Source organism: Clupea harengus, chromosome 5 (genome assembly GCF_900700415.2).
Source record: "Clupea harengus chromosome 5, Ch_v2.0.2, whole genome shotgun sequence".
NCBI lineage: Eukaryota > Metazoa > Chordata > Actinopteri > Clupeiformes > Clupeidae > Clupea > Clupea harengus.
In genome coordinates this window covers 17,907,737-17,928,815 of record NC_045156.1, presented here as the reverse complement: position 1 = coordinate 17,928,815, position 21,079 = coordinate 17,907,737, and the positions used below count along the sequence as shown (strand labels likewise).

The following is a 21,079-nucleotide window of genomic DNA, read 5'->3' as shown; positions in this document are numbered from 1 at the left end:
ACACCACCAGAGGGGTGTCGACCAAAATCCTCCCGTGGACCGATGCTTCCTATCTAGGTAGCTGATTATGGGCTTGACCAAGGACTAGCTAATATGCGCATGCTAGAGCTAAGTGTTTTTAAAACTGACGAAGAACATTATATTAACAACAAATGAGGTCAAATATAATGACATAATGCTTGATATTAAATATATTTAAATAAAATATTGCACTCCAAGTAATCAGATCATTTAAGGAATAGCCTACCTCCGGGCATTATAACAGAGAGTTCATGCACACACATTCAGTAGGATACTGTGAGAATTCCAGGCAGCTTGTATTTCACTGAATTTGTCTTGGAGACTGCGCCATTGTCTGCCTTCTATTTGCCACAGTGAATTGGGTTTTTACAAGAAATGGACTCACATTGCTCTTCACTTAGTGTCTGAGTAAATAAACCACATGTGTTCAGTCGGCACATGGCTATTAATAGTCAAAGCTAGGCTATGTCATCTTGGACACAAGCTCGCACCTGCCAGAATGGTGGAAATGCATGAAAAGTGAAAGGTCTGTGACCAATGAAGGGCTATAATATATGGACCTGTTGAGCCTGGTGTCCTTTACTCTGTTGTTGTAGTTGTGATTATCTCTGCTGAGGGCCAGTAAAGCTGCTTGTGATAAATATGTCTCTGGATATACTGCATGTCCATCCTCAATGACTGGCATCTGTGCACAACTGTGCAGAGGAGTGCAGTATTCTTAGGTCCGAGGAGGCACGCCTTGTGCTGAACCAAAGAAAGAGTGTAATAGAGATTCATCGTGTGTAAGATGGTCAGTGCATGACAGATGTAATGTCTCTTCTCTGGGTTCATGTCCTGGCGAAACTGCATTGCACAGTCATGATCACTCCATCTGAAGAGGTTGGATAAAGTTATTTTATTCAAGTGGTTTGCCCAGTAAACATCATGGAATACATATGTATCTCCATTTCCTTTGTCCTCATCTGTGGCATACATGTTGGAATGTATAAAGATGGCTATGTTATTTCACTGAGCCTAGAAAGCATTTGTTTGTATGCTAGTTAGTACTGGCGCTTTACTGTCACTGTCACAAGTGAGCAAATTCTCAAATGGGATGTGAGAAGGGATATTGAAGGCAGGGAGTTGAGTCAGTGTTACTTTCTAAGTAAGTTAGTAAGTTATCTTTATTTGATCAAGAGGGACAGTGTACATTCATGGACATTAAAATGTAAATGCACCCAATTATAGCCAATAGGCTAGTTTCCGTTGGCAGTCACCCTGCCAGAGTGAAAAAAGGCTATACAACCTAAAAAAAAGGCATTAAGTGACAATATATCAAACACAAAATCCCAAAACACAAGCTCCACTAAGTCCTTAACCATGGATAAAAAGGAAAAAACAATGGGTATACAAACAAGTGGTAAACAAAAATAATTCTACTGCTTACCCACTAATGATCACATTTTTGGTTATTTATCAACAATTTTGGTTATTAGATTTCTTTTAAAGCAGTTGAATGAGGTTGATTCTCTAATGTTCTGTGGGAGATGGTTCCATTCCCGGGCTGACCTAACTGAGAAAACGACTGTCCAAATACACTTTTTTTTAAAGGAATTTTACAGTCTCCTCTTGCTGCCCCTCGAGTAGCACTGGTGGCTGCTGTTCTAAAATTGACTAGGCTGCATAGTGGTGGGGGGGCCAGGTCAAACCGGATTTTGAACATTAAACATCAGTTCTTAAATGTGATGAGGTTGTCCCAACTTAAAAATCTGTACTTATGGAGGACTGAACCGTGATGGTGTGATTTAGGTTTTTTGTCAAGTATTTTGAGAGCCTGTTTGTAAAGAGACATGACTGGTTTAAGGGTTCTAAGGACATAACTGGTGGCCTTGAACACTTAACTACCATGGACACTTCACTTGCTGTGCTAATGATGATTAGTGTAATACCAGAATTCAGACCTGGAATTCAATTTTATTGGAAGAGCTATCTAACGAATAAGTGCCTATGAGTGTTTACAATAGCAATGGCAGAAACTTGCATGTGAAGCTTACATGATTTGCCACCTTCTCTCTGTCATTCCAGTTCTCCAGACCAGAAACAAGAAGACAAAAAGTGGCAGAGGTGACATGGACAGAGGTGTGTGTAGCTTCTGCCAATCCTTATATGGTGGCCAAACAAAGCATGGTCATACCACAAAACCACTTTAGCAATCTGGAGAAAGAAAAATGGATACAAAAATATGTATGAAATATACCAACGCAGTATGAAATATACCAACGCAATTGTCACTCACTCTCACTGAGGTAAATCTTCTCTGTTGATTCTGATCTGATCCTTTTGGATTATTGCATTCAATTTATTTATATAAATCCACGTCCCAGTATAACCCAAGTTCATTGTAAAATGTGTCAAACAAACCATTACATTGCAAAACAGGATGGGTGAGCTTAGAAATCCTTTAGACAACAGTTATGGAATTTTACAGTGTGTTGAATGGAAGAACAATTACAAATTAGTTCTAATTTATGGTTTCTTGATTCTTGACATAAAACATAGCCATATAACATATGCTAAATAAGTAAATAAGTCAATAAGTAAAATATGTTAAGCCTGTAATAGGAACCTCTCTTTTTTTACACAGACATTTGTTTAAATATGACTTCCCTGCTACCTAATTTAATAGAAGAATTCATGAATAATATATGTATTTTCCTTCCAATTCGTTTAAATATAATCTATGATGAAACAAAAAAATAGGTAGAAATTTAACTTAAAATATATTTGTGCACATTTCCACATCAGATAAATGTTCCAATTTGTCCCGTCCACATGTGTTACGCTTTGTTTTAATACGAAGCCCTCATCAACATTTCATTTAGAAGAAATTGGAGGTGTAATATAATACATTTTTCCATTTCTTTATACGACTGCCATATCACTGTTTGGGGAACATGACACCAAAAGTACCCTAATACTAAGAGGATGACGCTAAGCTCTACTTTGTACCACAGCTGACTGATCAAAAGAATTTTCACTGCCCTCTTCAACAAACAAAACATACCTTGAAAAGAGCTGTTTAAGTGCTTTGCTGATCCTGATACAGGAAATGCATTTCATCCAGAATATTTCACTACACTCTACTGGCCATTTGATAGTACTGCATGTGCTGGTGTAATCAAGGCCTTGTGCTAATAGTGAATAGTTGCAGATCTCTGCCTCTTCGCATCTAAATTTCTTTTCATTTTTGGCATTACTGTTATTTGTCTTATTCACAGGGAGCATGACCTGCACACATTTATATGTCTTGAGTAAAGTATTTTATCAAACTGTTTCCATTCAAAGGTCTGTGAAGTGCTAAATAACCCAAACCAGTTTCTTAAGGAGCACATTATTATTATAGTTATAGTTTAGGTATTTAGCAGACACTTAAGTTTAAAGGAATTTACAAAACATTATTCAAATCATTCTGAACATTTTCCCTTTTTTAAGTGGAATTTTGAAACATTCATTATTTTATTAAAAAGACCAATTAAAGTTTCTACATGCTTGAGTTTGTGTCATATTGTTGTATGTAGGCTATTCTTTCATATTAATTCCAGTCTCCTGTCCTGTCATAGAATGAATAATAACCAATAGGTTATAAACGTTGTATAGGCATATTCTAGTCTACCTCTTATGATCGCTCAAACTCATACTGGTCCCATGTTAGATCAGATGTCTGTCTAATGTGAAAGAGCTAATAGTCCAAATGCTGCAGTGCATAATGGTGGCTGAATATATCAACAACTGGTCAAAATAGTGACGCACTATACAGATGGGCACAAGTGCATTATGATTTCAGAAAACGTTCTAATCAAGCCGTTATTAATTACTCTGCCACACAGGTTGAAAACGAACTAGGTAGGCTACTCATAAACCTTAACAGGATCAAGTAGGCCATCCCAATTTAGGCTTTCTAGGATTGCATTCTTCGTCCATTAGTTTCTGTCTTGAACTAGTAAGCTAATCAATAACTGCACCTATACAAATAATAAACAGTAGCCTAAATTCTATATACTGCAAATGACTTCTTACCAATCAAGGCCAAGTTGGCCTATGTTTAAATATGAGGTTATGACATGATCTCGAGCTGTCATTTTGTAGCTGTCAAATGCCTCCTGGAAACTGTTGCTATGGTGATTACAGACGTCACCCATCGATGGTTACCATGGTCCGCATGACGTCAACCGCCCTGTAAAATGCCTAGGAAACCCCGGATAGAGGTTACCATAGATACTGGCGGGGGGAGGGGTGCGGTTTAGAGGAAGCGGAAGTGTCAGGGAGAGCGGAAGTGGTACTGCCCTGAATATCCCGAGCAACGAAACGGAGGACAGCTTGATACTGCAATTGTTCAGAGAAAAAAAGGATTCAAAATACATTTTAAATGTGAGTTCCCTTTTAGAGATACGATTATAATATCCAAAGCTAATCGATAAGCCTTCACTTATGTTCGTAATATTGCAGTGATGGCACCCACCGTTGTCAATGGCGGAAGGTGCCTATTGTGGTTTGGGGCTGGGTACAAGGACTTAGGCCGAGGCGTGTGATGTATAGCGAACTAGACCTCTCAAATGTGGTTGCAGCATGATATTTTTTAGGTTTGTCATGTCATGTATACACCCTTGACAAAATCTCGCAGTGTTACTCCAAACACAAAACACGTAGCATGTCGCTATGCTACAGCTACTCTGATTTCATTTAGCTGGCCGTCGTGATAGTAGGCTAGTAAGTTAGTTACGCTATCCAGCAAATTTAGGTGGTGACGGTATTGCTAGCTAGCTGTGCACGGGCCTTTGGCATGCGAGAACAATAAAATGTCATTGATAGTTGGGGCCTTTTTTGGTTACTCTGGTGAATTGAATGTGTGCGATTAATTTGTTACAGCTATAGTTATCCTTCTATCTGATGAGCTAGCTAAATTCCACAAGGGAATGTGACTGAGAGGGCGTAACGTTAGCGAGTAACGGTAAGGTACGCTACCAGGAGTCGGGAGGCTAATATGAGCTAGCAATTCGCTAGCCATCGCTTGAAATACAGCTAAGCATGTAGCTTGCTAGCGAACTACCGATTTTTGAACGCACTGCAGTGCAGTATTTTGCAGTGTGCATATTGCTAATGTTTCACACTTGCTAATGTTTCACACTTCAAGCCAGCTAGCTTTTGGTCTTGCGGCATGGATATAGAAAGGTTAATCTCCAATTTGGTGTGTCGATATGTAGCCTGAGTACAGATACTGTGAGGTACCTGTCGTTTGTGGCATTTTGTTTGCTAAGGGTTGGGACTGTTGTCAGGCCGTGTCTCGATGGCTATCAGTGCAACCCAATTATACGTTAGCGATAGGGTTGTTACAGCTGGTTTCCAACCGTAGACTGTAAAGCCGTTATGGCGACGGCCATCGTAACGTACTTAATTGACGCTATCGGTACACAGATCTTTTACAATCATGTAACTTTCTGTATAACTACAATCATCTCGATAGACTCTCATGTACATAAAATTATGTTGACGTCTAAACGCTTCGTAATGTTAGCTGAGTTTAGAACGTTAGCTAGCGACCTAATGTTAGCTATTTTTGGTTAATCGGTGCCTTTTATGGGATTGCGGGCTAACGTTTACGATATAGCAATGTGACCAGCAGCATTAACCAGCAGAACATTCGCACCTGGTTGCCGTTTATCGATCAGACACATCGATTGGTCATGCTTTATTGTAACGTAGTTACCAAGCTATGCTAACACCCTCCCCTGGGCGTTGTCGCAGTAGTGGGAACACCTAGCTTGCCGTTCCAGCTAGCTAACATGACTATTAGCTTGCCAAACACTTAAAGAAAAAGCCAACTTGAAGATGCCGATGCTTTGTTGCGCAAAATATTATTAGCATAATATACCTTTAATGGTGGACACTTTAATTAAGAATGTTAAACAATAACAGAAATGGACCATTGACGTATCAGTTTACTGTAAATTGGTCTTTAGTTCGCAACTTAGTTACCTAACGGCAGGTTGTTGTGATCTGTGTCAGTCAGTGGTTGTTCGACGTTATTATTGATTCATCTCGCGTTAATTTAAATGCAGGAATCTGCAAGGTTGTTTGGGTGCAGTTACACAATACACAAATAATTTAAATGTATTATGGGAAAAAAAACATGAAATTCTTCAACTGATATATTTTGTGTAAATGTAATCTCTATTGCATGGTTAGTTATAATACAACACTATGATAGTGGTTATTACGTTTATTTTACTATATAATTCAGGAGGACTATAATTCAGGATCGTTATTCATTTTACTTTTGAACAGTCATCAGAAACCAGATCCACTTAGCCCCTCTTGTTGACCTATCCCTCTTTGAGCCCTGGTCATAAATAAACAGTTATCAGATCAAATGGAAAAATACTTAAACTGTGAAACCAAGTTGGAACAGAAGAAAATATGTAGAAAAGGGTGTATATATTTATTGACCCACCTACCTTCATCCTCTGGCAGATTCGACATGGACAAGAGCGACCTGGTACAGAAGGCAAAGTTGGCCGAGCAGGCTGAGCGCTATGATGACATGGCAGCGGCGATGAAGGCCGTAACGGAGCAGGGTCACGAGCTGTCCAATGAGGAGCGCAACCTGCTGTCCGTGGCCTACAAGAACGTGGTTGGTGCTCGTCGCTCCTCTTGGCGCGTCATCTCCAGCATTGAGCAAAAGACAGAGGGCAACGAGAAGAAGCAGCAGATGGCCCGCGAGTACCGCGAGAAGATTGAGACTGAGCTGCAAGACATCTGCAACGATGTGCTGGTGAGCAAGACTTGGCTTAACATAACATGTGTTTCGAAAAAGTGGTTGTATGCGGTGTCCCTGAATTAAAAATGGAAATTAATTTAAATAATTTGCACCAGTTTAATTGGTAAAATTGTTAGTCATAATACTGATGTTGACCTCTCCCTTTTAAACACAGGGACTCCTCGACAGTTACCTCATTGCCAACGCTAGCCAGGCAGAAAGCAAAGTCTTTTACCTGAAAATGAAAGGCGACTACTACAGATATCTGTCTGAGGTGGCAGCTGGAGACGCAAAGAAGAGTAAGTAGATTGAAATGTACTGGGGAAGGGCACTGAGTCAACCCTGTGCATCCGCAGTAAAAGGCTTGTCATTTGATCCCAAAGCTTGACGTGTCTACATTCAGCACGGGTTAATTAACTAAATTACAAGAGATAATCCACAGTATTTTCCATCACATAGCTTCAAACCTTTTACATTTTGTGTGTAACCAAAGTAACTTCAATTTGGAGCAAGACACTGTAAATGGTTTGCCATAGTTCTCCTGAAAAAAAATCCTCTTCTCTCATCACAGCTACAGTGGAGAACTCCCAGCAGGCCTACCAGGAAGCTTTTGAGATCAGCAAGAAGGAGATGCAGCCAACACACCCCATCAGGCTGGGTTTAGCTCTCAACTTCTCCGTCTTCTACTATGAAATCCTCAATTCCCCGGAGCAGGCTTGCAGTTTGGCAAAGACGGTAAGAGCCAATAACACGGCCCTTATTAGTCTCCTTGTGAGCTGCAGACACTCTGTTCCCAATATAATAAAATGTAGCATGGTTAAACTGGACAGGAAGTGTGTGTGTGCCCAACTGTACACTCTGGATCAGTTGTGTTGTATTGTGTTATATTATTTGTTTCTATGGAGTGACTTGTGCATTATTCACATCGGTAATGCTGTCATTCAAATGGATCTGTGGAGCTGTACCTAATTTCCTCCATACTTGGTTTCTGCAGGCTTTTGATGAGGCGATTGCTGAGCTCGATACTTTAAATGAGGACTCCTACAAAGACAGCACTCTGATCATGCAGCTACTAAGGGACAACCTCACTGTAAGCACTCTTACCCGCTGTGCTTTTGTACAGATGTCTTTTTCTTGTTTTTTTGTCCAGTTTACATGTTGTGCTGACAAGAAAGAAGCCCTATTTTTATATAGCATGACACTTCCTTGTTTGTTTATGGATCTATAAATGATTATCTAACTATCTATGTTTCTTCACCCAAACTTTTTCTCTGCAGCTGTGGACATCGGAAAACCAGGGTGACGAGGGCGATGCTGGCGAAGGGGAGAACTAAAAGGCGTTGCACTTCACTGTTAATCCACCCACACTCTATCTTACACATATACAGCCCATACATCCCTGCTCCATCTGCCCCACCATCCCTTTCTGTATGACGAGCAGCATGAATTGTACCTGACCTACCAGTGGTGCCCTTCTCAGAGAAGTTTCCGAGGTGACAGGGTGACGTTCAGTTGTTGGCAAGCCAAGTCTTGTGTGTGAAGAAAAAGAAAATAATAATTTACCCAGTTGAGTAGTAAGGCCATTTTTGTCCCCCCCTTTTCCCTCATAACATTTTTAAAAGGTATATGTTCTTTCACCTTGCAAGTTATGCATTCTAGTACCTCCTTTTGCTTTCCTAGTGTACTGGCATTTGCTGGTTTTATTCAAAGGTTATTAAACTGTCAGTTTAATTTAACAAACACTGTGACGCTTAGTTTTTCTCTACATTTTCATGAATAAATTGTGATTGCTAAAATTCAGGACTGTATGGATTGAGTGGCAGTACAATTCTGCTGTGGCCTCATACAGAATGGTAGAACAGGCTGTATTGTGACACTGACTAACATGCATTTTGCTGTGTAATGCACACCATTTTATTTTGCATATGAAACAAAAGAGAAAAGGGACCCTAGGTTTTGCCATTCCACATCTGCTCAGTTGAAAGAAAAGAAAGACATTCCATCAGAGTGTAACATTGAAGACTAGACCTTTTTTGAACAAACTGGACCATTCTCCTAATGTGCTGTTTATGAACAGTTAACATAAAGGTGCTGTTTGACATCAGTACGATGTTCCCTGTTTGTTCTTAAATGTTAACTTTTCCCCCTTTTCCTTGCATAACGCAGACTCACACTTCAGTAAAACAAAATATTAAAAAACTGTAAAATTGTAAACAATTTTAGAAGTAAATATAAATTTGTCTTAAAATGTAATGTTGTAAAACTTGCTTGCAAAGAAACACCTTAAAGCCGTTACTTTAATTTTTTTTTTCTTGGTTTAAGCTTGTCCTGCAGGCCTTAAGTTGACAGTCCACACTGATCAATCGAGATGCTTCAAGTTTCCTTCTCTAAATGATAAAAGCTATAAGGAGGGACTATAGTAGATGGAAAGCAATGGTCTGTAAGAGCCTGAAAGTGGTTTGAGTACAGAGGGCTGTTGTGTGTATGTAGGAGTTGATGGCCTGATTTCTATCAGAAGTGGACCATCGTGTAGAAGGTTTTGAGAGAGGTTTCGGTTAGTCAGGACGAGTAGACTTTTTCAGACAGATTTGAAGACGTAGCTGAATATCACTCAGTGTCACAATACCTTGTCATCACCATAACATTCCACTTAGGTGTAGAATTCATCTGTCTCAGACTGTCTTGCTGAAGACAATGTTTCATGCACTGAAGAAAAATCTCCCCCTTAGCTGAACAAATGGCAGTTACTCTACGCTTGATAAAAATGCAGTAGTGAATGTGGAACCGAGCCTGTCTGTATATCTGGTATCTCCAATTGCTTTGTTTTTACTGACCAGTATTCTGCCTAAAGTTTGCTTCTGTGACGGTTTTATTGCTTAGCGCGCACGTGGTTGTGAAAATTTAGAATAGCTTAAAAAATATAAAATGACAAAAAAAAAAGAAACCTGGTTATTGACGTAATACTAGATTTGTGTATGTCTTTTAAAACAGTTCTAGTTTCACCTTACATGTTATAATCAGGAAAGTGTAAAAGACAATTTAAAGTGAAATAAAAGTTTTATCAGTTCCAAATTTCCCTGTTTTATTTTTGAAATCAAAGTGTGGCTTTAATTGCATGCTTACCTATAACACTTAACTCTACAATTTATTCAGGCACACACACATTCTTTTCTTTAGCTAGCATAAGTAGGCTTGGTGCATTTTAAGTTTAAAAAGTGCTTTTTACATTGGCAATATCCTTGTAATGCATACCAATATGGTCAGATATTTAATCACTAAAGTAAAATATTGCATGTATGAAACTATTATCATTTTTAATTATTTGGTATTAGAATGATAAGAGATGAAATTACTACTACTATATCCAAATCACACATTTTTGTAAATTACCATATTTTAATGATGCTCTAAAGAAACTTAAAACTTACGGTTTTAAATTCAGTACAAAAAATGTTAAGGAACAAGTCAAGATAACATACTGACAAAGAGCACATAATCATGAATGCAATGTTTTTATTGGATGAAAAAGTGGGCCAGTGCTGAACTTTCTCACAAAGATCCACAACTCAAGTTGTAGAGATAATACACATTCCATAAAGTTTCAGACAGAATCAAAATACACAGATTTTATATAGTTACTTGGATATGCAGTTTGCTCAATAATGTAAACATGAAGTTAACATTTTCTTGCTTAAAGCAAGTGAGACCTGAGAGTTGAACATTTTAAGGCCGTCATCAAATGCAACAATGCCCTACAGTTAATTCTGAGCTATTACAAAATGTAAGCTTAATTGGAGAAATCCGAAACTGAATTAAGAACTTGTTTTCTGAAGGTCAATTTAAAACCCTGTAGGTCATGTTTCTAGCACATTTCCGGTAGACTATTTAAAATAATTGGTTGGTAGGTAGGTCTCTGGAAGTTTCCTAATCGGTAAATACAGCTGAACAGTACTGACATTTTAGTTGTTGAATACCGAGGCCAGAGGAGTTCGAGAGATAATCCCCCTTTATGCAATGGCTATCAGAATGTAAGAAATACATCTTAAATTACTCAAAAAAGTACTTACAGCAGTCTTAACTAACGTATGTCTCAACAACTGGTTATAACATTAACATGGCTGTGTTTAATGATAAAATAGGGCCCCAAAACATTTTGAATACGGCAAGTAGTCATTACAAAAGCATATATAAACAATACCAATCTTTATCTGCGAACAACGGTCATCATGCTTTATATGAATAAAACAGACAGGGTTATAAGTATAACATCCTATATTTTTTATTGAGTTATGTGAGCCAAATTCAAGGTGTGTGTGACTTGTGTATATGCTATCCTCTGATCCTCTGATTTAGGACGGAATTCATGAGTGATTCTGATAAGCTTTGCCCTGTACATCTGACTAAACTAAACCTCAGTATTATTACTTAACAATTATCTATGTCAGTTACCATAATTACCTACACAACATGGTCTGTATTTTGCATTTTAGACAGTATCAATGAATTCACAAAGAAAAAAAGGTTACAGCATAATATCGAAGTGATCTTTCATATTTATATCTTCTTGACCCAAAGATATTCAAAAGAAAACCAAACATTTTGTGAGTGACGCAGATTCATAATACCTTCTGCAACTGCGCAGATTAAAAATATCTATTCACCACATTTGGTTCCTATGTCATGCACAACTTGAAAGCAGAGGATAATTCAACTGACAATGGCCACACTTGTGAGGAAATGTGCGTAATGCGAAGTCTGAAGATTGATATATAGGAGGAGAAATCGAGCTTAGGCTGTCTTGTAGGCACTTGGAACATAAACAGCAGGTCAGGGTAGGGTCCCTCATTTCAATGGGCTGTTGCACCACAAGATCACTTCGTCTTCTGCACTTCAAGCAATAATTTCTCTGCAGGGATGTTCTTTGGATCAATTCTAAGCAAGGTGTTCAGATCCTCAATGCATGCTTTGATTTCCTGAAAGGACAAAGACATATTCCATAATATTAGCAAAACAGTAACATTGGATGTTTAACAGGTATTCACAAATCATACATTTGCTTTTACTAAGGTAATTACTTTTGGAATTATAGCTTTATACCATCCACAAGCAATTTGTTATTATAAATAAAGCAGACAGTAAATGTTCCCATCCTTCCCTTCAATTTCGGTTAAGTGAGCAACTAATTCCACATAACCTCCATGACACAATTAAGAAGGATGGACCACGCCACATGCGAAGATTTAGTTGAATCCCTTTAATTCCTTGGTGGGGCATAACCTTATGTTTTTGCAGAGGACCTGTGCATCCTTAACTTTCTTACTTTATTCGCAGAGGATATCTTTCCAAATCTGACAATTTATACATAAATGATTGTATACGAATAATGCTTGAAACAAATTCTAGCCATCGTGATTTTCTGTTTTTGAGCAGGGATGTGCATCATATCTCTTATCAGGTAACACTTGTGATTTCATACAAAGGCATAAAAAGTAATCCACCCTGGATAGCCATCACATGTTAAAGCTCAATAAGGAGTTTTAGTCTAAAACTAGCGAGCTAACTAAATAAAAGGCTTGCAAAAACCCTGCAAACACCAAAAGCAGCAGAGCTGGCACTTGCTAGCATGCTAAACTGGTGTCTTGGTGATAAAGTTGGTGATGTGTTGTCAGAGCTTTTCTTGTATTTTCATGGGGTGGTCCAACCCGAACCACAGAACTACATTGTGCTTAGCCTGGGTGTTTATCGGTCCTCCACATGATCATATATGAATGAAATGACTTTGATGATGATATCTAAATGACTAAAAACATACCTGAAAAAGTGGCAAATTGTTGCATACGTTACACTCACCTTCATCTCCTTGTTTGCTTGTGCACGTCTGTACAGGGCTTTAATATTGGCTGCATCCAACTTCAAAGCATCTGAGCAATCTTTTACTGCTTCTTTGTACTTCTTCAAAGAGAGGTAACACAGTGCCCTGGATTTAAGAGACAAAAGAGCATTCCTAATAAGTTTACTAGCTTCATGTGCAACTCTTCAACATTAACTGTGAGCAACTATATTATGTTCGCGTGCTGTACCTGCAACCTCTGGTAGGGGGCATTTTAGAAAACTCAAAGGAAATTCACTCAACTGATACACAGATAATGTGTAATGCACACTGCAGGGTGACAAATGTCTGTCAATTATCAAATTGTAGGCTCCTGTAGATATTCCAGTTATAGCTTATAACTTAGAATTGATTTGAAAGCGATCAGATGTATTTGGAACCAGAAAATAGTCTTAACTTTTTCAAATTCACAAAAGGCAATAGCACTGCTTACAATGTGATGTTGTGTTCAAATACTTTTCCGCGTCCTTATAGCCCAGCTACTTGAGACACCAAATGAATCGACATAAAGGACGAAAGATAAGCCTACCTCAACAAGAAAACCTTACAAAGTTAATATGTATATAATACATCATTACAATTCCAGCTGGCAGCGTAGGCTACAATGGCAAACACTGTCTGAAAACATGAGAAGGCCCAACAAGAGCAGAGCTAACAGCATCCACTGTTCAAGCTTTGGACAGCATTTAACAGCTCATAACATTTTACTGGTATACTGAGTACAAGAATCTACAGCGAAAGAGCCTCCAAATCAAAAGATGCTCACCCAGTCTTCATGGTGGTGCATACCTGTTAGTGTAAGTTGTGACTTCTGCAGGGTCTTGTTTGAGGCTCTGTGTGTACTTCTCCACTGCCTTCTTATGCTCTCCTTTCTTCACCAGTGCATTACCCTCTTCTTTCAAAGTCTTGCCTTTTTTGATAGCCACATCACTTAGAACTGAACATGTACAAAGTACAATGAAAACAAATAATGCAAACAAGGGATCTGCATACTTGAAAAGCTCCCAGAATGCAACTTAGGCAATTTGTTGTCCTGTCAGATAGCTTATTTTGTAAGAGTAACATGACCCTACATTGCATATCCGTTACATTGTAATATCAGCTTGGCAAAAATGAAAGTAAAACCACTGTTCTACTATGGGAATAGGAAACTAACTGTCAAAAAACATGAGACATGAGATAATCCTGACAAGTGACCGTAAATACCTGGTTTGTCGTTTTCTTTGATACCATTTTGTTGTGTGTTTGGGGCTGGGGCTTGGGCTGGGGCTGACGCCTGTAAAAGCTTTTCTTTCACTTCCATTGGCACAGTTGGGATAGGAGGGAGCTTCTCTCGCCAAGATAGACCATCCATTTCAGTCAGAACCTTTGTCATTCTGGGGAAAACCAAATCGTTTTTATCAATATTAAAAACTGACTAATTACATAAAGCATACCCTCAAAACAATTCACACTTTTACCTGTTTGTTCCATCATGTGCTGATGGAACATTACAGTCTATCTGTAAGACTGTTTTGTAGTCCACATAAGCCAGTCTGTATCTTTCCAGAGCTTCATAAGCTGCAGCACGACGCATGAGAGACTTCATACCAAAGGGAACCAAGTCAAGAGATCTGTTGAAGACAAACTCAAATAAGTCTCCCTAAGTGTGTGAGTGTACTTGAAAGAAATCTGTAGTGTGCAACAGTGTACAAACAAATCATAGTCTTGTATGTGAAGTGTATGTCCAATTTTAATATTAGCACATAACGTGCAATACTCCCATACTCATTCCCTTGGGTGAACTTACACAGTGCAATCCTTCACACACTCTCCACAGTTACCGTCCTTCAAATAACTGGCTGCTCGGTTTGAATACAGGATGCTAAGATCCAGGTGTTTAGTCGGACCTGTGAAGTTGAATTGTGCAGTTTTTTTAGCCACCATTGTGAACAATTTATAAGAATGGCCTGGAGCTCTTATTAAAAGCATTTCCATACTACAATGTGCCGTTTGGCAAGGGTATGTGGACATCCATATTCTGTTTAATGTTATGTTATATTATATACATATATATATTGTGTCTAATATTTCCGACCAAAATTAATGATCTAAAAAGCACTTAGGTATTTGCTTAGAATTCACCTGCTTTCTCCAATAGCTGAATAGCCTGGCTGTAAAATGATGCAGCATCTCCATACTGGCCGTTTTTAAAATATTCGTTGCCCGTCTGCTTCAGCTCAGACCATGCCTGTGAACGCCGCTTATGAGGCATGACTGCCCAGTCTAATAGAGAACAGATAAGATGTTACATAGCACACAATCCACAACAAAACGATTGTTAGGTGACAAACACTTGCGCGCTTTCCCGGGTGGCCAGTTTAGCTAGTCAGCTGGCTAACGTTAACTTCAATACTGTTAGCTAGTAGCTGCTAATATAATTGGAAGCTAACATTAGCCAGCTAAGCTAGCTAACATTAATCAGTCAGCTTGGCTATGTAGCTACGTATACCCACCTTGAATATCTGCTGCTAGACCAAAATTGAAATATAACGTTATGTTATGCGTCAGACGAAAGGTAGTCGAAAAGCTTGGCAACTTCTTTCAAGTCCCGTCAATGATCCACTAGCTTGCTAGCGTGACAGTAAGTGCTAGCTTTCAGTAATGGTATCTCACTGTACTTTAACTTATTTCAGTGACGTTGCTACTGAGCTAAATAGGGCCCTTTCGCCAAATGACACTGGCAAACGTTAATGTATCCTACCTAGTTAAAAAGATAATATACACAGCGAAAAACATACAATCACACTACAAAAGACGCGGAGAATATCTCAAACGCGTGCTGCCTCACGCACCAAGCTGATCCTTTCGCCGGTTCTATTCCTTCGGCTCCAAGCGGTGTTAAGTTTCAGTTTCAACTAGGACAGCACCAACTTGCGTTGCTATTTGAAGTATAGGTAACGTTGCTATGAACAATCAGTAACGTAGCTGATACGTAACTTCCAAATGCACATCATTTCCTTTATAAGTTAGTTCCAAAGACACGACTGATACTGATTCTCCTTCTCAACGCAACCATCGCCCCTTGTCCCTCATATATGCACGCGCATTTGAAGGCATACCGTCACGCACTTTTGTAGATTTTGATATTTTTGACGTTGGTTGGGAATGGAAACACGTGGAAACCAGGAATGCTATCCAACCTGTGGACGTTAGTGAGTTGTCTTTCATTTCAAGAAAGAAACACATTGACCCCGTAGTGTTATATTTAGGGTTAGGTTATCTCTAGGCAGCATGTTAGCTAAACAAAGAACATCTGAAATGTATGTATAATCAATAGACATAACGTTAGCATATGTGGTCTTCGGGTGCTATCGAAAATATTGTATTGTTGTATTGTTCCGAGCTCATGTATGATCAAACTAAATGGTAATTACTAGTGGTAAAATCGATTTAAAAAAATTATACCCGAGTTGTGACGTCGAGAGAGGGCGTGTTTCTACCAATACAAAATGGCAAGACATGACATCAATACATTATAATAATTCCTTTATTGAATTCGTGTACAAAATGTGTGTTTGGCAATACTTCCATGAAGTCATTTTCATAAACAGAATGTTTATATTTAAGTTAATATGATTGCTAAACATCTGTTGGAGTCTGTTTTATGTTGGTTTTAAAGAGAAAACGTTACACATAAAAAACAGTGTCTTTAACAGGTCGTTCATTTTAAAAGGATACTTCCTTATACGTTACAAAAGTTAGTTGTGCTTATTATCGATTAGGCATGCATGGTTAAGCATGTTTGCTTTTTTACATCAGAAGTTTTTTTTTATTTAAACACACGTGACCTTACATTTAGCTTCCTTTTAAAAACAACACATGGACCAGAAGAACGCAGCAGCAAAAATGTTTTGGGTTAAGTGTTTAGTGCGGCAGATCAGAGACATATATCTGTCCAGATTCACAACGTTGCTTGGATTGAAGACGGTGGTTTTCCACAACGACTTTCTCGTGTCCTGAGTTGGCCCCTGTTTGTAGTTCTGATTGTCCCTCTTAAGTTCACGTAGACCTAGAACATATTCGACTCCTTGCTCTCCTCTCACCGATACCAGTGAAGGTCGTTACAGTAAGTGGTATGTTTGTTGATTATGAAGTTTGTTGGGTTTACATATACCATTACATACAGCAAAAATTCAGGTATTGTCAATACTTGACGTATTTTAAATTAATAGAAACACACGTTTGGTTCTTCTTTTAACCTATTTGCTAGCCTGCTAGCACGCTATATCTCGATATCATACATCCTGTTAGCAATCATAGCTAGCTAACTAGCTAAGTATCTAGTGTTTCGTCGCACCCTAATATAACCTTACTGACGAGGGCATTTAGTTAGCCGACTTTTGATTCTTTTGCATTTTTCTTTCTTTACCATGCAGCTAAATTGAGTCAGCTCTTATGTGATCTTATTTCATGCTGTTGTCCTACGTAGCCATTTAGCCAACGCTAGTCTGTAGTTTAGTAACCTTAACGTGAATTTTAGGTGTGAAATAACGTTAGATTTGCAGACCAACATATCTAACAATAATGTAGATATGACTATCTAGTTCACATGAACTATTGTTGAAATGATAATATTCAACAGCCACCACGTAAAACGAATTGTCCATTTGTACTACAGGTGATGCTAGTTTACTGTCAGTTAACTGTTAGCTAACATTAGGTATGGTAAGTAAAATACCCAAGGCTGGATAAGTGGTCTAATTTAAATCTGAACAAGTTTGTGAATATATTGGAATGTCGTATTTTATTGTCCTCTATAAACCACATCGAAGCTAGATAATATGGTGTGATCCAGGACGCAGTTTCTGTTGTGTCACTGCCCTGCGCACTAAAGAATGTTTGGTTCACCTTTAATGACAAGAGGGCATTATAAGCTTCTAAGTGTGTGGTTTGGTGTGAACTGGTATTGTCTTTTCCTAAGCGTGCACCAGAGTAGCTGGTTCTAGTGTAGTTACTGTCCAATTTACAATGTGTGTTTGTTCATTGCCAGTCTTTGTTCCCCACCCTTTAGGCATTTGACAATGTCCCTGCAAAAGCCAATCATGCGAGGGCTCCTTGCTAAGCGATTGAGGTTCCACTTGCCCATCGCTTTCGCTCTGTCTTTGATTGCAGCAGCAGCCTTCAAGGTCAGTCTGTTTTATGACTAGCATATTTCATTAAATAGGCTCACATATGTCAAGGCACAGATCAAGAACAGTCATTATTTTGTGATCATAAATATGTTTAATGTCAGCCACACAGTTCACAATTCAAATTCAATTTGTTGTACTTTTTTGTCTACTTTAGTATGGTGTCACAGAGCCAAGGAAACAGGCATATGCTGATTTCTACAAACAGTATGATGCCATGAAGGAGTTCAATGGCATGAAGGAAGCTGGTATTTTTGAAAGTGTTCGACCTTCTGGTGAATAAACAAATGTGAGTTTCTTCAATGGGAACAATGATTAATTTGATATTTGTAATATACACTTGACATGGTTACCTTTTGTACCTTGCCAGAATTGGTTAAGATGTCACGTTTAAGGTTATAATTAGTGATTACAAAAAATAGTTTTTTAAATAGGGTGTTTTAGATGGAACCTTTGTAGGAAAATCAATCTTCAGTGGCGCCACTCCTTGTTAACCTCCAATAAGATGCTACAATAAGCCACGAAGGACCGATCGCTTGCATGGATATGGCTTTAAATGGTATGCATCCTTTAACTGCAGGCACATCACAGCCATATGCTAGCATACAAATGGAGTTGATCGCATTCCAAGGGCTTACTGCCAAGTGTGTGCCGTGTGTCACACAGGCTGCCTTTTTTTGTCAGCGCATTTGCTATATTGATGGCAGCCAGAATGTGACGCAACTATTAAATAGTTTATTCATTGTTGAAGTGTGAGATGGAAAGCTATGAATTTAAATGACAACCACTCATCTAACATGTGTTTAATGACTGAATGTAAATAATGAAGAGCAGATACATGTTTGAGTGTCCTTTGTCTTTCACCTTTTTCCTGATTCAGACTGCCTGACTGAAACAAACGCTGTGGTTCGAATAGTAAAAAAAAATAGTGCTATGTCCTTTCCTAACTACTTTCCCTTGACCTTGATGGAAAATGTCATCAGGGCAAAAATTTGAAAAATAGAAAATTCAATCAGGTCTTTATCATGGTTGCTAGTTGCATACTTCCGGGTCATTTCACTCCGTTAGAAACCTTCATAAGCAAAAGAGACTATTCAACCATGGCCAAAGTCTGTGTTTTGCAAAACCCATATAACATTTTGGATGAATGATCTTTGAAGAAAACCTTTGCTGTCTGTTTCTTCTGTGAAAGGAAAATATTCAAGTGTTTATTACCTAAATTGAGTCCAGTGACTCCAGTAATTTGTTTGAAGGTACATGTTTAGTCTAGTTTTAGTTTATAGGTTTAGCTTAGTGTAATTGTTTCATGCTGTTGTATGATTTATTGAAACAGTAATACCCTCTGCTTTCTACAGGTGCTGTCCCACTGTCCATTCCCAATTTAAATTTCTTTGGTCTTCCTATGGACTAGAACCTTTTATGTGATGGTATGAATAAAACAAACATGCTCTACTACTGTGCAGTAGTGCATTGTGTTTTCTTGTGAATGTTGTGTTTTTGTATGAGTGAGTTACCATACCAAATCTGTTTGATGGTTATTCCAGAATAATATTAATAATAATACATTACATTTATATAGCGCTTTTCACACTTCTCAAAGACGGTTAGATTAATTTAATTAGTTTTAAACTATGTTTATTGTAAAATGGTACACCTGTAAGTTTATAATTTGTCTTAAACTTAAATACCTTTTGGACAAGAATAAAACTAACAAATTCCCCTGAGTGGAAATCTGCAACTGCTTATGCTCTTGAATTTATCATGTAAAATCCTCTTCTCTTTCTGGCACTGGTCCTACTGCACACAATTTACTTTTCTCTTTTCATTGCTTTTAGTGTTCTTGTTTGATCAGTTATTTCACTTGCAAATCAGTTTCAGTCAGTCAGTGCCTGCCAAATAACTAAATTTAAATGTGTAATCTCCGTGAATAAGTGGCTTTGCTTTCCCATTGCACTCTTCTGCATATTGTGAACCCACTCTTTTAAAGCCACCTTTTAAAGTTATTCGCAGGAATATAACTTGGCAACCAGTGTATTTAAAAGGTGCTAGATGAGCTAATGATTGATCAATTCTGAGGCATCTTGTAATACGACAATTACTTGGAAGAAAGGTGGGCTAATGCTTTGGTTGCCACAACAAGGTGAGTTTTAGAGGGTGAAAGTATTTAGCCAGAGGAGGTAGATGTTGGGGCAGTGCGCACGTTATAGGCAGGGCATGGTGCAGCGTGAGGCTCAGCACAAGAACTAAGACGCTCAAATGCAGTGAAACATGTTTTGTCATTTGGGTGTTCTGTGTAAACATGACAGTGGAAGACTAAGGGCTTGTAAAAACAGTTCTTCAATTGGAGGCCAACAACAAAACAGGGAAGATCATTCCTTGAACTTTAGCTGGGACGAATGCATAGGCTTCTTGGTGAAGGTCTGACATTTTGCCTCCAAGCAATGTCACCAGAGCACAGTTGTTCAAAATGTTTAAGCTGAATTACAATAATTCGGATTTGGAAATGCCATGTTTTGATATTCAGGATCAGGTACTCCATCTTACTTTTGTGCCAGTTTTTCAAAGCAACATTGTGTCTGGACCAGGGTGATCCAATCCAAACTTTTCAAGATTACCAAATCCAGATTCTCCCACTCTGTTATGACGTTTATGATGCACCTGAGCTTGTTGAAGACCCAGACCAACCTCCAGCATTCTCTCAGAATGAGGATCTGACTGGATGTTTTGATTGGTTAATCTGTGATGATTGTGTCATTATAATTAATATACAGTGATAAACAGTTCAAATGAAATATATTTGTTTGATATTGAAAGCTGTTTGGGAGCCTGATGTTTACTTGATCACTGTAATGGTTTAACAAATGCCAAATATAAATATATGTAAATATACTACATGATACAAATACAATTTTAAATTTGGATTGTAAGCACTGTCCTGATTTTTTGGATCTAAGGTATCCCAGTCCTACTAAAATGTTTTCAACAACACTTGCTGAAGGTTTGATCCAGATCAAAAACGAAACTCATGAGTTGTGTAAATCGTGATCTAATCCTTTTTTCTTTTGAACAACCCATATCTGAAATCTGATCAGATTACTTCTGGGACCAGAGGAGGTAGTTAATCTGTGATATTGCCATAAAGAAATATATTATTTTAGCCATTGAAGTTTGTAACTGCATGGCCAACATAGATGTTTCCTGTCA

The 21,079-nt window shown here is 38.3% G+C and overlaps 3 protein-coding genes across 7 annotated transcripts; 2 read left to right on the top strand and 1 right to left on the bottom strand.

Annotated features, from left to right (window-relative positions):
• The first annotated feature begins 4,267 nt into the window (after window positions 1-4,267).
• On the top strand, window positions 4,268-9,881 carry ywhaba (tyrosine 3-monooxygenase/tryptophan 5-monooxygenase activation protein, beta polypeptide a). 2 transcript variants are annotated; one of them, XM_012829363.3, is made up of 6 exons: window positions 4,268-4,428; window positions 6,529-6,829; window positions 6,990-7,113; window positions 7,386-7,549; window positions 7,809-7,904; window positions 8,092-9,881. In XM_012829363.3, exons 2-6 carry the CDS (start codon window positions 6,536-6,538, stop codon window positions 8,146-8,148), a joined length of 735 nt encoding a protein of 244 aa, XP_012684817.1. In that variant the 5' UTR covers window positions 4,268-4,428; window positions 6,529-6,535; the 3' UTR covers window positions 8,149-9,881. The 2 variants fall into 2 exon arrangements, with proteins under 2 accessions (XP_012684817.1, XP_031423803.1); XM_031567943.2 differs by lacking the exon at window positions 4,268-4,428 and having other exon boundaries at window positions 6,515-6,829.
• A 429-nt stretch (window positions 9,882-10,310) lies between these two features.
• On the bottom strand, window positions 10,311-15,998 carry tomm34 (translocase of outer mitochondrial membrane 34). Of its 3 annotated transcripts, none has more exons than XM_012829361.3 (8): window positions 15,539-15,998; window positions 14,829-14,969; window positions 14,494-14,593; window positions 14,165-14,317; window positions 13,911-14,080; window positions 13,494-13,641; window positions 12,665-12,791; window positions 10,311-11,787 (listed from the first exon to the last, which is right to left on the bottom strand). In XM_012829361.3, exons 2-8 carry the CDS (start codon window positions 14,956-14,958, stop codon window positions 11,686-11,688), a joined length of 930 nt encoding a protein of 309 aa, XP_012684815.1. In that variant the 5' UTR covers window positions 14,959-14,969; window positions 15,539-15,998; the 3' UTR covers window positions 10,311-11,685. The 3 variants fall into 3 exon arrangements, with proteins under 3 accessions (XP_012684815.1, XP_012684813.1, XP_031423801.1); XM_012829359.2 differs by lacking the exon at window positions 15,539-15,998 and adding an exon at window positions 15,200-15,532; XM_031567941.1 differs by lacking the exon at window positions 15,539-15,998 and adding an exon at window positions 15,200-15,532 and having other exon boundaries at window positions 13,494-13,614.
• Window positions 15,999-16,695: 697 nt separating this feature from the next.
• LOC105901862 (cytochrome c oxidase subunit 6C-1) lies at window positions 16,696-19,362 on the top strand. Of its 2 annotated transcripts, none has more exons than XM_031567944.2 (4): window positions 16,696-16,812; window positions 17,758-17,872; window positions 18,033-18,164; window positions 19,231-19,362. In XM_031567944.2, exons 2-3 carry the CDS (start codon window positions 17,768-17,770, stop codon window positions 18,156-18,158), a joined length of 231 nt encoding a protein of 76 aa, XP_031423804.1. In that variant the 5' UTR covers window positions 16,696-16,812; window positions 17,758-17,767; the 3' UTR covers window positions 18,159-18,164; window positions 19,231-19,362. The 2 variants fall into 2 exon arrangements, with proteins under 2 accessions (XP_031423804.1, XP_031423805.1); XM_031567945.2 differs by having other exon boundaries at window positions 16,715-16,819.
• The last annotated feature ends 1,717 nt before the right edge of the window (window positions 19,363-21,079 follow it).

Coding starts and splice junctions, on each gene's coding strand:
- ywhaba (XM_012829363.3), top strand. CDS start 6,536: ATGGACAAGAGCGACCTGGTACAGAAGGCAAAGTTGGCCGAGCAGGCT. Junction 7,550..7,808: donor CTTGCAGTTTGGCAAAGACG/GTAAGAGCCAAT, acceptor TGGTTTCTGCAG/GCTTTTGATGAGGCGATTGC. Junction 7,905..8,091: donor TACTAAGGGACAACCTCACT/GTAAGCACTCTT, acceptor TTTTCTCTGCAG/CTGTGGACATCGGAAAACCA.
- tomm34 (XM_012829361.3), bottom strand. CDS start 14,958: ATGCCTCATAAGCGGCGTTCACAGGCATGGTCTGAGCTGAAGCAGACG. Junction 14,318..14,493: donor TGTGTGAAGGATTGCACTGT/GTAAGTTCACCC, acceptor TGTCTTCAACAG/ATCTCTTGACTTGGTTCCCT. Junction 11,788..12,664: donor AAGCAAACAAGGAGATGAAG/GTGAGTGTAACG, acceptor TTGTCCTTTCAG/GAAATCAAAGCATGCATTGA.
- LOC105901862 (XM_031567944.2), top strand. CDS start 17,768: ATGTCCCTGCAAAAGCCAATCATGCGAGGGCTCCTTGCTAAGCGATTG. Junction 17,873..18,032: donor TTGCAGCAGCAGCCTTCAAG/GTCAGTCTGTTT, acceptor TGTCTACTTTAG/TATGGTGTCACAGAGCCAAG.